Here is a 15,229-nt window from a genome sequence, read left to right on the forward strand (position 1 = left end):
AATTTGTTTGTGGACCTGGAATGGCCATTATTTGGGCATAGGACATGCCAGTACGTTTTCTGAAAGTTGCAGGAGAGGCATGCTATTTAAAATGGATAGATTGCAAAAAGAATTGTACCTCCGTTGGTCAGGACCTGACCATGGAAGAATGAACACTAAATGTTGTCAAATGAACTACATTGGTCCGGATCTCCACGTAATAAGTGTTATTCTTGCTGCACTGGCTCGGGCATCCGCATTGTCCGTCGACGGGTATGTATGGGCCGTCGCTTGGTACGGCCGCAGGGGGAATGGCTGGCCATTGAACTACATTGGTCAGACCTGTAGGTAATGAGTAGCATGATTCATGTCTTATTTTGGTGATAAAGATATGATATCGATGCAGCCTGATGGTTTGCTACGAGCGAAGCGATGCCGTTCTATGAGGGAGGCGAGCGGGCCGACGACAACTGTTGTGAGTCGGGCGAAGCGGCTCCGTCGACGGGTATGTATGGGCCGTCACTTGGTACAGTCGCAGGGGGAAGGGATGGCCATTGAACTACATTGGTCAGGACCTGTAGGTAATGAGTAGCATGATTCATGTCTTATTTTGGTGATAAAGATATGATATCAATGCAGCCTGATGGTTTGCTGCGAGCGAAGCGATGCGGTTCTGTGAGGGAGACGAGCGAGCCGACGACAGCTGTTGTGAGTTGGGCGAAGCGGCTCCGTCGACGGGTATGTATGGGCCGTCGCTTGGTACAACCGCAGGGGGAAGGGCTGGCCATTGAACTACATTGGTCAGGACCTGTAGGTAATGAGTAGCATGATTCATGTTTTATTTTGGTGATAAAGATATGATATCGATGCAACCTGATGGTTTGCTGCGAGTGAAGCGATAAATCCTGTCAATTCCCACATGATATCTGGGCATTCTTACACCTGGGGCCGCTTCACTCGGATAAAAGTAAGTAAACAAGAATTAATTCTAACTCCCACATGATAAAATATAGTAAAAGGTCTCGCAAACAAAATAATCCTATTTGACCACTATACATAGCGAGCATCAAGAAATAGAATAATCACGAATTCCGTGTAATTGGCCAAGCTGCTAAAGTAGCTAAAGTAGTGATAAATTCTGTCAATAAAATAGATCCTATCTTTATGACTTGGGAATTAGAAATATGTATTTTTGAAATGAAATTATGATAAAAAAAATTATGTTTCATTGTATAACATGCTTTCAGTCCAGACGTGTGTTGCACGTGCAAGCTTACTAGTTGACACTAAGGAGCAGCAACTGCTGATAGGGGATATAGGGGGTAACACTGTCCCTATAAATCCTTTTTTTTTCCTTCTCTTTTCTGTTGAGAAATATATTTTGTGTCAAATTTCAGTTGTATAAATAGAATCTATATTGAAGTTATGAAAAATTGCTTTTTACTATGTTCAATTTAGGAGTTCGGCCAGGTCCGATCAAAACTTAGTGGAGTAATAATCTTGCAGTAAGTTTACTCCGCCGATTCGCACCTCTTTTTAAGGAGATCGGTAGAGGAGTAAAAATCCGGTTTTACTCCTCTAGCCCAACCCCTAAAACCCATAGAGGAGGATAATGTTTCCTTCACCACTTATGCAGCGCCTATATTTACTCCACCACTCGGTGTTGGAGTAGAAAATCTGCACCCTTCTCTCCATCGCTCTGCTTCTCCTGCTCCCCATCCCGACAGCCGATGACCCCCCTCCCTTCCCACCCCCACCCCCCGACATTCCCCGCCGCCCCCTCCTCCCAATGGCCGGATCCCGTCGCTGGCAGTCCCCGCTGCCCATTTGCAGCGCGGATCCACGCTGACACAAGCAAAGTGCGTCCTCAAGCTGCAGCCTCCGCCACGACGTTGCGGCCTCATCGGATTGGCTCATTGGCTTCCCTGAACTCCCCGCGGTAACCATTGAGGAATTACCTCTGCGTCCAGCAGCAGGAGTTGGGGACGTGGGTGGCAGAGATCACCAACCGTGACACCTACAAGCGGCACTGGCTCGACTCCTTCTACACGGCCGAGCTCGCCGCCCTCGAGTACGAACAGTGGCAGGTCCGACTACGCGGCGTGGCTGCCCGCTTCAACTTCCTATGGGGCGAGGCACCCATCGAGCTCGAACTGCCGCCACCGGGGGTTGTGACTGCGGCGGTGGCAAACGAGGACCGAGAGGCGAGGGAGCGCACCACGGTGGAGGCCACCGCCCATGAGTACATGGCGGACCTCTGCCGCCAGTAAGCCGAGGTAGTGGAGGCGGAGAGGAATATCTTCAAGGAGCGCGCGGTTGACGGGGAGGCCATCGTCCTCTCAGACAATGAGGAGCACCGCAGCAACGATTGCGGCGACAACGAGGAGGTCTTCAACCTTGAAGAATGGCGGACGTTCTTCCCTGACTGCAGCGATGGCACAGGGCGGACCCCATGGGTGATGGGATTTCGCAGGCAGATTGACTCACCATCTATAAGGGTGACGATGTTTAGTTTTAGTTTAAGTTCATGTTTCATTTTAAGTTCAAGTTCATGTTTAGGTTTAAAAACTAGATTATGTTTCGGTGGATGATTATGTACATTATGTGTCGAATTTCGGTTGTTTAAAGCTAATTTATGTTGAACTTATGAAAATTAATGTTTTACTCCGCTAAATTTAGGAGTTCAGTTAGGTCTGAGACCAACATTTAGTGGAGTAAAAATCCTTCATTAAGTTTACTCCGCCATTTTGCTCCTCTATTTTTAGGGGATCAGCTAGAGTTGACCTAACATGCTTTTTTAGATAGCTGTGGACCGCAAGTTATTCTTGGAGGCATTTCCCAAAATACCACGACCCAGATGGAATTTTGTAGGCACATTCGCTATCTCTGGTCGGAGATGTTCTTAATTTGCAATGATTTTTTTTTCGAACCGGGCATGACCCCTTTCCATTGCAAATGAACGGAAATACATTGTTCCGAGAAACAAACAGGAGAAAAGGGAAAGAGGTGCAGCGAGTTCGGGCACTGCCAGGAAACCCACTGCGTTCGCCCGACATCGAAACGAACGCCATGGGGCGAAAACCTGACAACACCATAGTTCAACGATAACCTGAAATACTACAGTCTATTACAGCCAAAAGCTCATCATAAGAGCCAAATAGAAATCGGACAGCAGCTAGAAGCGATAGCGGCAACTCTGAAAGCAGGCGAGATTGCGAGATCATTCTCCCTTGATCGGTCTCCTCGCCGCCTCGCACATCTTCATCATGCACATAGTGCTTGACCTGACCATCGCCGCCCCACTGCGCAGCTCCTTGACTCCATCACCTTGCTGAAGACCTGCCCAATATAGCAAAAAGGAGCACACGGAAAACACAATCTCAAACGGTGTTTTAATCTGTTTCTTCTCAAAGATGGCTCGATTTCTAGCCAATCAGATAGCCCAGCAAACGGCCGGCAAGCCAACAGTATAGTATTTCTTCCCATAAGGAAGGAAAGTGTGGCATCAGAAGAAATATTGCTAACTGTTTGGACAGAGGTCCTTAATTTGCAATGATGCAGGGATCATGGTTGAAGCTTAGAATGAAAGAACGATTGGAGTGACGGACGAAGAATTATTAGTGGAGATGCAGTGGCAGCGACATGACAGTGACGAGGCTCTTTGCCGCGGGAAGTTTGAGCAGATCTGTCTGCGCCTTCTCTTTTCTGGATGTTTGCATTGCACGTAAGGGTTTTGTGATGGGGCCACGTACATGCATGGCCAGCTCCACGTAGGTACGCCACGTAAGTATGCATGTCGATGTCGGCAGACTAGCGTCTAGCTAGGTACTGCCGCTGGTTGTATTATTCATGCATGTATGCTAGCTGCTCTACGACAACGTACATACAGTGAGTAAACTCTTCTTGATATATCATATTGATCGGATATGTGTATATTTATAATAGATTGATAGATACATCATTCGTTTCTACACAGTAAGGACTATGGATGGAGACTCCTGCCTATGGATCCTGGTACAAATTAAGTTTGCCTCCTGGATGCACGGGTGGCACTCCACGCTCTATCTCTAATCTCAAATATAAGATCTACGTATACAGATATGTATACCCGTTGGTAGTACGTAGGTAGTAGGTGGTGGTGACCATGCAAAAACAACAAAAATGGTACGAACTCACGTCACATGCATGGTTCCGGGGGGACCGGATCGATGCCGACCAGATCGATTCACGCTGCAGCTACCTAGCTAGCATGCGACATATACGTACATTTCAGTGTACAGTCCGTATGCGTGTCTGTATGAGTTTCTATTATTGTGTGTGCTGTTGCATGTGTACATGTCTCCTTCATCTGTCAACGTACCTACAGTGACAGTGCAGTGCGTGCCTGTCTCTCTCTCTCGCTCTCTTCGTGTGTGTGTGTGTGTGACCAGAGCAGGCCATGTATGCATGTAACTATATACTTCCTTCATTTTTATTTACTTTGTATATTAGATTTGACTAAAGTTAAACTTCACAAAGTTTGATCAAGTTTACAGAAAAAACATGAACATTTACAATAAAAAAATTATATGATGTGAAAGTATATTCAATATTGAATCTAATGATATTGATTTGTTATTGTATATATTAATATTTTTGTCTTTAAACTTTGTCAAAGTTTACAAAGTTTGACTTTGATCAAAAACTAATATGCATAGTAAATAAAAATGGAGGGAGTACAAAAACAATCATTCATGCATGATGGATCATCGATCCTCCATCCATCATTTCTTCATTCACACGCACCAATGACAATGTTCCAAACAATCAATCACCAGTCTCTAAATTGTCTCTTCTCATCCCTTCCGTGTCCTGTAGATGCGGAGAGAACTACATGCTCCTACCTAGCTACACTAGCTTCACCTTATGCTAATAGTTCATTCAATGAGGCTAGTCATAGTGGAAGTAGGTAGCAACATAAGTGCGGTATCACTTAATCCTTCATTTATTAGACGTAGATTTATTTTGTTTTGGGTTGCGTTATGTTACATTAAATATTTACCACAAACACATATCTCCTCACTAACTACTTATATCACATACACAAACTTCTTTTTGTGTGTGTTATGTTACTATCTAAGTTACTCCCACTATGACCAGTCTGAGGGAGCCCATTAATCATCCATCCATGTTGCACAAGCACAACGCAACACATGAGGTACATTTAACACACATGATAATTAATTTTACAAATATAAAATTAGCATAGCTACCTCAACATATACAACATATAGATACCCCAACATTACAGCATGTTGATATGTCATGTAAAATCGACATTTATAATCAATCATACAGTTAAGTTGGCTATAATAAAGTAGATTATAAGACTAGTACTTTTTTCCACCTTCTCTTTTCTCTTTCTTCAAATTTATTGTATTTGCCTAGGTGCATGTGTAGAGGCAGACTCTTGCATAAGGAGCCCATTCTCCAAATTTGTTCATGTCTCTCTATGCCGCAGAGGCAAAAGTGCCATGTAAGCGGGCTATGCGCCTGCAATTACTTGCTCTTATGTCAAATGATTTAATTGGTCTATATGATGAAAAAAAGATTTGTTTTGTCCTTGCATATTGAAATTCTACGTCATCTAATCTAAATCCTTAAGCCTGGATTAATCATGGCGCATATGTACCGACAGAGTTGTTGTTGTTGTTGTTTGTTTGTTGTTGTTGCATATGCATTAACTTCATCAACTCTGTCGGTACATTTTTTTTGTGAGGGGTCAACTTAGTCACTTACTTGGCACACTGGCCACACCGTTGTATAACACCCACAAGTAGGGAGACCTATATTAAGGAGATGCTCCATCAAGCTTTTGGGTTCATATATTCGAGGTCGGTTGTTCACTCTACAGCTTGAACCTAGCTAGTATTAAAAGACCAAGTTAATGATTACATAAACATGATTTTGTTGAAATAGTTATACCAGCCTATTTATAGCCAAAGATGGTCACAGAGAACCAAATCAGGAGATTACACATGCGAAACACTGCAAATGGAAAACACTACGGCGGTAGGGCTTGGACCGGCCAAAAAAGGAAAACATAGCTAAAGCTCATGATCCGATCCAGGGACACGGGTACCAATGTCCAATACCACTGAATGTGGCTCGTACAAAGGAGTTAATGATTTAAAGAATAGTCATTACATAATAGAACACTTGGCATGCCAAAAATCATCATCACCACTATTTTCATTGGCGTGCTAAAAAATCCTACCTTGATCACCATGTTCTTCGCCCTGTGTCCGGTGGTTACCGTTGCTCCTTATTCTCTTTATAACGATAACATATGAATATCAAGAGTACATCCCACCTCTGCAACAACATATGTTCCAGAGCTAGTCAAGACATGAATCATGCACACATCAAATTATTTACAAAAATGAAAACAATTGGCATGATCCTAATGGTCATGTAGCAACATCAACCACCCTGGTGGCAGCACCCCAACTGCGAAATTGTTTCTCCAAAAGCGATGCCTCTCGAAACGAAATGATGGATGGGGACTTAGGAGGTCAGATCATGTGATGTCACCAAGAGCAGCAAATTTGAGGCTTCGAGTGATGGTTGCTTCAACTTGTTGTAATCCTCTGGTTCCTTGTCGATGACCGGCTAAGCATGTCGGCAAAGTCACATTTGAGGGTGCCATCCTTCGAAGCACTTGTACGGCGATTACGAAAACGAAGCAGTGGAAAAAAAAGGCTAGCAACTCACAGCTGGACGCCAGACAAAAAAGTCGACCGTTGGTGGAAGAAAAAAGAAAACAACCGCTGGATATTTATTTGGCAAAACACCCATGAATGGGGGAGCCATGCATAGCATAGTGCCGGCAGCTGCACGCATGTACTCCCTCCGTTTTAAAATACTTGATTTCCATTTGTCCAAAAATGAATGCACCTATACACTAAAACATGTCTAGATACATCTATATTTTGACAAATAAAAGGCATGTATTGTGGAACGGAGGGGGTTCTCCAGTTGCATCCGTCCATCCATGCTGCGTCGCATGCATATACCGATCTACGACGTACACATCCAGGAATATGCCACAGCTCGCTAATTAAGCTTACGCCCTCCTCCATTAATCCTTGTGTGCTTCATATTTTGTGGCGGGTACCTTTGTCCTATCGTTTGTATGCTTAATGATCTGACCGAGGGCATTTTCGTCAAATTGGTGTGGTTTTAGTCGGCAGCGTGCGTGTCTGGTCCTTCCCCTCTACAATTCCTGCAATGTCGATGGATGCCATGCAATGTCCTTGCTCGATTGCCGGGGAGAAGGATTCACTTTCACCAACCGGTTAGCAGATATTACCTCCGTCCCAAATTAATTGCTTTAGACTTTTTAGATACGAATATATTTAACACTAAAAACATGTTGTATCTAGACAAATAGACAAGTAATTGGGAATGGAGAGAGTAGTAAATAAAGAGAGGAATAGTTGGATCATCACATGCAGACCACTAAAAGTAAATAGCCTCAACACAACCCATCTGATGAATGAGATCCATGAGCAGGGAATCAAAAGACAATGCGTAGGACAAATACAGGGAGGTTAATTATGTCACGGCTTGTGCTCGTTGATGAAATGCTTTTGAAGGCTCAGCTCAAAACTATCTCACCAATGTGCGATAATGAAAGTATTTCGACTAACATAATTTAAACAGTTATTTTGATATATTCTCATATTCTCCACCTGTTGTAATTATTTATTTATTTTACTTTTTACTACCTATAATTTAAACAGTTATTTACGCTCCCATACCCCATTTTCCAAATCGCAAAAGCTTCATAACCTCTACATCCCTTGGTCAAATCATTCCACTCCTTTGAAGGAAAAGAGAGACGAGCCACCGGTCTATATTTCCAATGAAGGAATTTGGGTTCGCCTTTGAGTTTATTGAGTAATTGTTATTCTTAGGGGGCTAAACCTCTGTACTAGCTGAGACTAACGGCATAGATTTCTAGTCTTGTATCAGAAATTGTCCTTTGTTGAAATATATTGCCCGCCTCTCTCCATAACACGCATCCAGGAGAGGAATCAACTTGTGACTTACCCCGTTGTTTGTAAAAGTTTGGACTCCCCCTCAAGGTCTACCACTAGTGGTTAAGAATTGCCTTCATGGTGATATCACAAGAATAAGAGGGTAACCTTCATGGTAACACCTACCCCTCTGACGGTGACAAGTTTTCTTTCAAGGAAGTGAACATCGGAATACATCTTCGTCTGTGTGGTGTTTGGTTGTTCCTAACCGTAACTCATTTACTTGTGGTTAACTTTGCTCACTTGACCTTGCATGCATCATGTACTTGTATATCTCACCGTAGCATTGTTTTGGCCCACACTTGTCCACGTAGCCTAAACTTGCTAATAATCAAAGTAAATTAGTAGTTGTCCCTATTCACCCCCTCTAGGTCCAGTTTGATCCTTTCACTATCCCTATCTCCATCACCACCCGATCCCTCTGCTGGCTCCGCCTTTTGTTGATTCCCAAAGTATACAAAAAAGAGAGGTATGGCTTGTAAACCAGTAGTAAATGGCACTTGTCGCAGTAATAAAAAGATGCAAATGGTGCGTGGCACTATGGTGGGGCACCCATACATGCTCACTGATGCTGGCCATGCTCTATATATACATGCATCCTTGCCAGGTTATGGACACCCAATCTCCACCATTACCCACCGTGCCTTGATTAATCAGCTGAGATCGCTCGAGGAGATAGCTAGCTTCATGACTATGGCAGCAGCACAAGGCAAGCTGAGTCCGGAGGCCATGGACAACGAAGTCATCAGCAACGGCAGCGCCAAGGACTACCTGGACCCTCCTCCGGCGCCGCTGGTCGACGCAGGCGAGCTGGGCAAGTGGTCTTTGTACCGTGCCGTCATCGCCGAGTTCACAGCTACACTGCTCTTCGTTTACGTCGCCTTGGCCACCGTAGTCGGCCACAAGCGCCAGACCGACGCCCAGGCGTGCAGCGGCGCCGGCGTGTTGGGCATCGCGTGGGCCTTCGGCGGCACGATCGCCGTCCTTGTCTACTGCACCGCCGGCATCTCCGGCGGCCACATCAACCCCGCGGTGACGTTCGGGCTGCTTCTGGCGCGCAAGGTCTCCCTTCCCCGAGCCTTCCTGTACATGGTGGCGCAGTGCGTGGGCGCCATCTGCGGCGCGGCGTTGGTGAGGGCCGTGCACGGCGGCCACCACTACGCGCTCTACGGGGGCGGCGCCAACGAGCTGGCGCCGGGATACTCCAGGACGGCGGGGCTCATCGCGGAGATTGCCGGCACCTTCGTGCTCGTGTACACCGTGTTCTCGGCGACCGACCCGAAGCGCATCGCCCGGGACCCGCACGTCCCGGTGCTGGCGCCGCTGCTCATCGGGTTCGCCGTGCTCATGGCGCACCTCGCCACCATCCCCGTCACCGGCACCGGTATCAACCCGGCGAGGAGCTTTGGCGCCGCCGTGGTGTACAACGACAAGAAAGCTTGGGACGACCAGTGGATGTTCTGGGTTGGCCCGTTCATCGGCGCCGCCGTGGCCATGGTGTACCACCAGTACATCCTCAGGAACAGCTCCATCTTCCGGTCCAACTACGATGGCGCAGTCTAGCTACTTCCATCCATCCATCCATTGATGCGTTCCGTATCTACTAGTAGATGAGTTGAGATCCACATTATGGATGGATCCACCGTGTGGCTGTTAAAATCGCTGGTCAATTAGTATGTTGTTGTGTTACTGAACGTATGTATGCATTGTATTGTATGTTAGTGTTGGGCTTAAGTGTTAGCTAGTTACTGCAAGAGATAACACACCCCATGCATGTCATGACTATCTAGTGAGAGAAACCAAAATACTACTTCCCATGATTTTTGTACTTGTCTTCACTTTCCAACTTTCACTTTGCAACTATTTTTATTTTTCATTTTACCAGTTTTGGCTCTCACTTTTTTTTCCCTAATCAGCAGTGTCACTCACGTCACATTCATGTTTTCTTTTTCTATGTCACGTCATCTCTCTTCACTCTCCTTGTAATTTGATGTTAGTTGACATTTTACACTGAATGATTGCTAGTCTACTGCGATAAAATTCAATTTTGTCAATGCGGTTTGAGTTGGGACACAGGATTTGAAGTTAAAACCAAGACGTTAACCCTATGTCTATTTCGTATGAAATTTAACCAGATTGGCCGGTCACTAAATTACTTGCGCTTTACGGGAATCTTTCAAATTTTCCTGTGTAGTTATAATTTAAAACCCAAAAAATTAACTTGAAGCTAATACATCATGTGGTTTCTCTCAAACCCTATATATGTCATATAGTAGTGTTCCTATGTAAATTAGTTCATTCATCAGCATCATGCACCGGATCCGCATCTGCATGTACATGCATGCATGCCATACAGCATACAGGCAGGGTGCAGTGACCACCGTACCACGTACATGCAGGTGGTACTACTGCCCGCAGGGTTGTGAATGTGGACAAATTTTCAATTGGATCTGAATTTGATGCGTGAATTAATGTGTCAGGTCATATATATACATGGCGCCAAATTAACTGAATTACCTTGCGTGCAATGCATAGTAATTCTCCTAGTATTTGACACTTTACTACAACTGCTTTGTTCCGCGGCGTTGCATGGGCGTACGTGTCTAGCTGGACCAGTCGAGGTGTCAACGTATGTGCGCTGCGCTCCACAGTCCCTAGATTAGCTTCTTCCTCGGAGAGACAGACAGACTCGAAGAGAGGCCCAGACAAGGCCATGCATGCAGCTACATGCAAAAACAATCATGCATGCATCATCGTCGACAGTACCATTCCTTATTCTCCTACCATTATTCCTTTTTTCACGCAATCTCACTAGTCTTAGTTATCTCTTCTTAACCCATCCGTGACACGTAGAATTGTAGATGTTGGGAGTACATACTCCTACCAAGTTTTACCATGTTTCATTTCCTGCTTAGGGTTTATGGTTATCAAGTTTTAATAGTTGTGACTTGCTGAAATTCTGAAATTTTGTCAAAGCTTATTCAAGGTTGTTCTTGTTTCAAAGCTCTCGTCGCAAGGAACATGGATATGCAAAACAAGCAGAAATTGCACTTTTGTTTCAAAAGATATAATAGATTCAAATTCAAAAGTTAAAAGAAAAACATGGGAGGTGAGATGCGTGGCATATGCCAAATGTGGCATGCATGGAACCCATCTAAATTAATTAAGGACTAAAACATATGCAAAGGCCAAACAGGTTTCCGAATCGTGACGCAATCGTGCGGCCCAGGATGCCCTCAGAAAAGTGTGATTGCGCCCCCACACCCAGGTGTCACAAGTACACCCAAAGAACTAGGAAATGAAGAAACAATTTATGTGATTAGTAGGGGATTGATTATGTCACAGGTATGGAATGGGGAGTAACAATTTAACAAAATCTTACACATTATTAGATCGATATGTCGATGGTTAATTTGTGTGGTTATTCTTCCTCACACAGTACGTCAAGTTTCTGTATAACTAGTACTCCCTCCGTCCGAAAATACTTGTCTTAGAAATGGTTGAAAATGAATGTATCTATAACTAAAATAAGTCTAGATACAACCATTTTTAGGACAAGTATTTCCGGACGGAGGAAGTAGGTGGGAGTAGAATTTCTGTAGTCTTACCCAATGGCTGAAATTCACTGGATGCTGCTCACGTGCATGGGTTTCCCGGGGAACAAGCACAGTGAAGGGCCGTAGTTGTGCAGCAGCAGTAGTGTGATCGAGACCGGCGGCCGGTGTGAAAATATATGGACAAATCTTGCTGCCGTCTAATTGAATTTGAATCGGAATGAATGGTGTCACATGATTCATACCGGCCGTATAGTAGTATCTCTCTCCCCTGATTTTTACAAATAATACCGGCCGTGTGGTGTGGTCGACCGGCCGGGACCATACACATGCATATGCAAAGTCAGTGTACACGTACTACGCAGGAAGACATTGCTTTCTGGATCTCCTAAATATTTTGTTGCATGCCTATGCTTACGTACATAGTTGGTCACATGCATGGGTTTCCCGGGGAACAAGAACAAAACATAATCTACTGTAAAATGTTTAATTTTAGTCGGCAGTGCCGGTGTACGTACGAACGAGCAGCTTGCTTGCTGGTCCCTCCTTCCCACACCAACGCCTGCCTGCATGCATGCATGCATGCCCGGCCACCCGGTTTTTGTACATACTACACCGTGGAATGTTGCTCAAAAGATTTTGATAGATCAGTGTAGGTATATATCAAGAGAGTATATAACACAAAACTCGTGCCTTTCATATTAGAAACAGTGTAGGTATCCCCGCAAAAAAAAAAAACAGTGTAGGCTTAAGAGCATCTACATGCGCGGCCACCAAATCCCGCTCCTCAAACACCCGCGGATGCATCTGTGGGCACTGACCGGGCACTCCTTAAATCGTGGCATTCACATATATGTATCTCATATCCGATACTTTATATCCATACTAAAGCATGCAAAATGAATAAAACTATGTAGATCATCAAACGAACATAAACAGACATAGAAATGCACATTTCGTTCATCAAAAATCACCAACGGATGTCCAATAGATCCACAATCCCTATTTGGCCCACAAACCTGGGTGGAGCCTCCAACCACACAACCTACCGGCTGAGACGCAATCGGCCAGTCTAGTGCTGTTTTTTTCTTCTGTTTTTCTTTTATTTTTTTGGTTTTCTATTTTTTGATTTAATTTTCATTCCCTTTTTATTTTTTATTTTCATTTTTATATCTCATCTCTCAGTTTCTTTATTTTGAGTTTGTTTCCGCTGGGTTTTTCTGGTTTTCAATTTATATTGTTTCAATGTAAGGTGAATATTTTTTATTATATGCTGAATTTTTTCCAATATACAGTGAAAAATTTCTATATACAAACTCAAGATTTTATTAAGTATAGTGAACCTTTTATAAATACAGTTAACTTTTTTAACGTACCATGAACTTTTTTATAATGTACAGTGAACTTTTTAAATATAGACTGCACTTTTAAATTAAATACATTTTTTTCTAATATATATGTATATATTGATTTTAAAATATTTTAGGTCTTTCGAAAATCCTAAAATTGTTTATTAAAAAAACGCCTTTAAAACTGCAGAGAAAAAAAAACTAAACCAGCTCAAATGAGCATGCAGCGTGGGCGGGCCCATTTGCACCTGGCTTCAGGCGTTGGGTCACCTATTAGACGGTCTCAGGCATCAAATAGGAGCACTTGATGGTCGGTTCAGAGGGAAAATGAGGGAGGGGGTGAAAGGAGGGAGAGAAGAATATGGCTAGTCAGGCACAAGTTAAAAAGAAGGCATTTCCTTTTATATTCAACGGTCGAAACACTATAAAATAAAATAAATACAGATATGTTTCATAAATAAATGTCATATAGCTATTTTGAATATTTATGATGTAGGAGTAGTTAAATAAGTACACTAAAAATCAAAAATCAAAATAAATATAAGTACACACTCAAGCTAGCTCTCAACCGTGCGAATAATAAATGAAGTGTCCTAAGTAACCAAGAGCTCTTGTTATCTACACTGATGAAATTAGGCCAATATTATAGCATACATATATGTCCATTCACGGAGATTCAAACGGCGTGGATCGATCAATACCGATGGGAACTAGGACAAGAGTATAGCAAGCATTGCTCATACATCGTCAAGTAGCATATGAGTTTGGAGAGCCATGTTTGGGGACTAGGCGACGCGCAAATTTTCTCCCGCATTCGTCCGTGGACAAGAGGGGGCCAATCCACATACATGAATATGGGGGAGAGCCATCCAATGCTGCCCGTATACATTTGGCCAACAATTCAAACTAACCGGACGAAATTTATTCAAACATGGCGGATTTCATTCAAGTCCGGTTATAATTTACATAAAAAGGTCGATATTTCAACCGTATAACAAAAAAACTATGAAAAAAAATCTAAAACCTATACCGAACGACCACCTCGTATGTGTGGCCGCCCTGCCCTGCCGCGCCGCCGTCGCCGTCATTGCCGTCATCATGGTTGTCATCGTCGTGGTCCCTCCAGCGGTGGAACGGTACCGGAGGGGCACGACAACCTTGTCCAATGATTGCCTGCCGCTCGCGGAGGAGCTTCTACATATATACAATCTACGAAATACAGACAATGGAACCTTCATACTCGTATAAGTTGAAGCAAGTAAGCACCTCACAAAGAACTGAATATGCAGCTTCACAATTCCCTTGCCGATCCAGTCCACATTAGATCATATATTGGTTCATCAATTACTTGTTAGCATGTAATCCCGCAATCCAACACAAACATAGCCCATTAATTCATCACAAACACGAACTCGGCGACCCCGAATTCAGGGACAACGAAAGAAAGAAAAAGGTCATGACCTTGTTGGAATTGGGTATCAGGCTCTGGAAATCTTCTTGCCGATCCTGCTCCTCTGCCGCTGTGGCCCAATCAATGATCAAACCCAACAAGAAATTAATAATTAGCTATTGAAAAGGGCAAGAAGAGAAAAGAAAAGCTCACAGCGGCAACCAAGGTCGTCACCATGTTCTCCAATTCCGCTCCTCTGCCTGTGGCCCAATCAACGATCAACTCCAATAGGCAATTAATAATTAGCACTTGAACATGGAAAGAAAAGAAGCAAAGCCCACGACGGCAAGGCCATCACCTTCTCAGAGTGGTTGTGCATGGTGCACCTTAGTGGGATACATCTGCAAGTAAAAGACACATCATGCAAATTTACTTGCGCTTAATGAAGGATTGGGGCATAAGAATACCTACATGATTCCATATTTAACTCGGTAGCAAGACCAACACTTCAATTCAAAGTAAGAGATGTCCATTGCTGAACACTTCCTACACCAAACAAACAACATGCATATGGATATTATCCCTCACTAACCGGTAAACTTGCACACACACCCTGCCACCACTATTTCAACCTAACCATACCACTATATTAACAACATACCAAATAATCAAGCGGCATTGCAAATTTTCGTATGGAGGGGTTTCTGGAAACAGGGAGATAAATATACCAATTTACATGGAACATCCGTGCGCTAAGAATCTATCTTCCTCCTACTTCTTTGCCCTCCCTCTCTCCCTCCTCCTCCTGTTAGCCAAGACAACAAATCAAAGCATCAAAGCTAGCAAATAAAAAAGGATACAACAGGGGAAAGTACC

The 15,229-nt window shown here is 43.7% G+C and overlaps 1 protein-coding gene across 1 annotated transcript; it reads left to right on the forward strand.

Annotated features, from left to right (window-relative positions):
- The first annotated feature begins 8,684 nt into the window (after window positions 1-8,684).
- Window positions 8,685-9,896, forward strand: LOC123082530 (aquaporin PIP2-5-like). The gene has a single exon (XM_044504850.1). It carries the CDS (start codon window positions 8,748-8,750, stop codon window positions 9,621-9,623), a length of 876 nt encoding a protein of 291 aa, XP_044360785.1. The 5' UTR covers window positions 8,685-8,747; the 3' UTR covers window positions 9,624-9,896.
- Window positions 9,897-15,229: the final 5,333 nt, after the last annotated feature.

The sequence above is a fragment of the Triticum aestivum genome, chromosome 4A, assembly GCF_018294505.1.
Source record: "Triticum aestivum cultivar Chinese Spring chromosome 4A, IWGSC CS RefSeq v2.1, whole genome shotgun sequence".
Taxonomy (NCBI): domain Eukaryota; kingdom Viridiplantae; phylum Streptophyta; class Magnoliopsida; order Poales; family Poaceae; genus Triticum; species Triticum aestivum.

Coding starts and splice junctions, on each gene's coding strand:
- LOC123082530 (XM_044504850.1), top strand. CDS start 8,748: ATGACTATGGCAGCAGCACAAGGCAAGCTGAGTCCGGAGGCCATGGAC.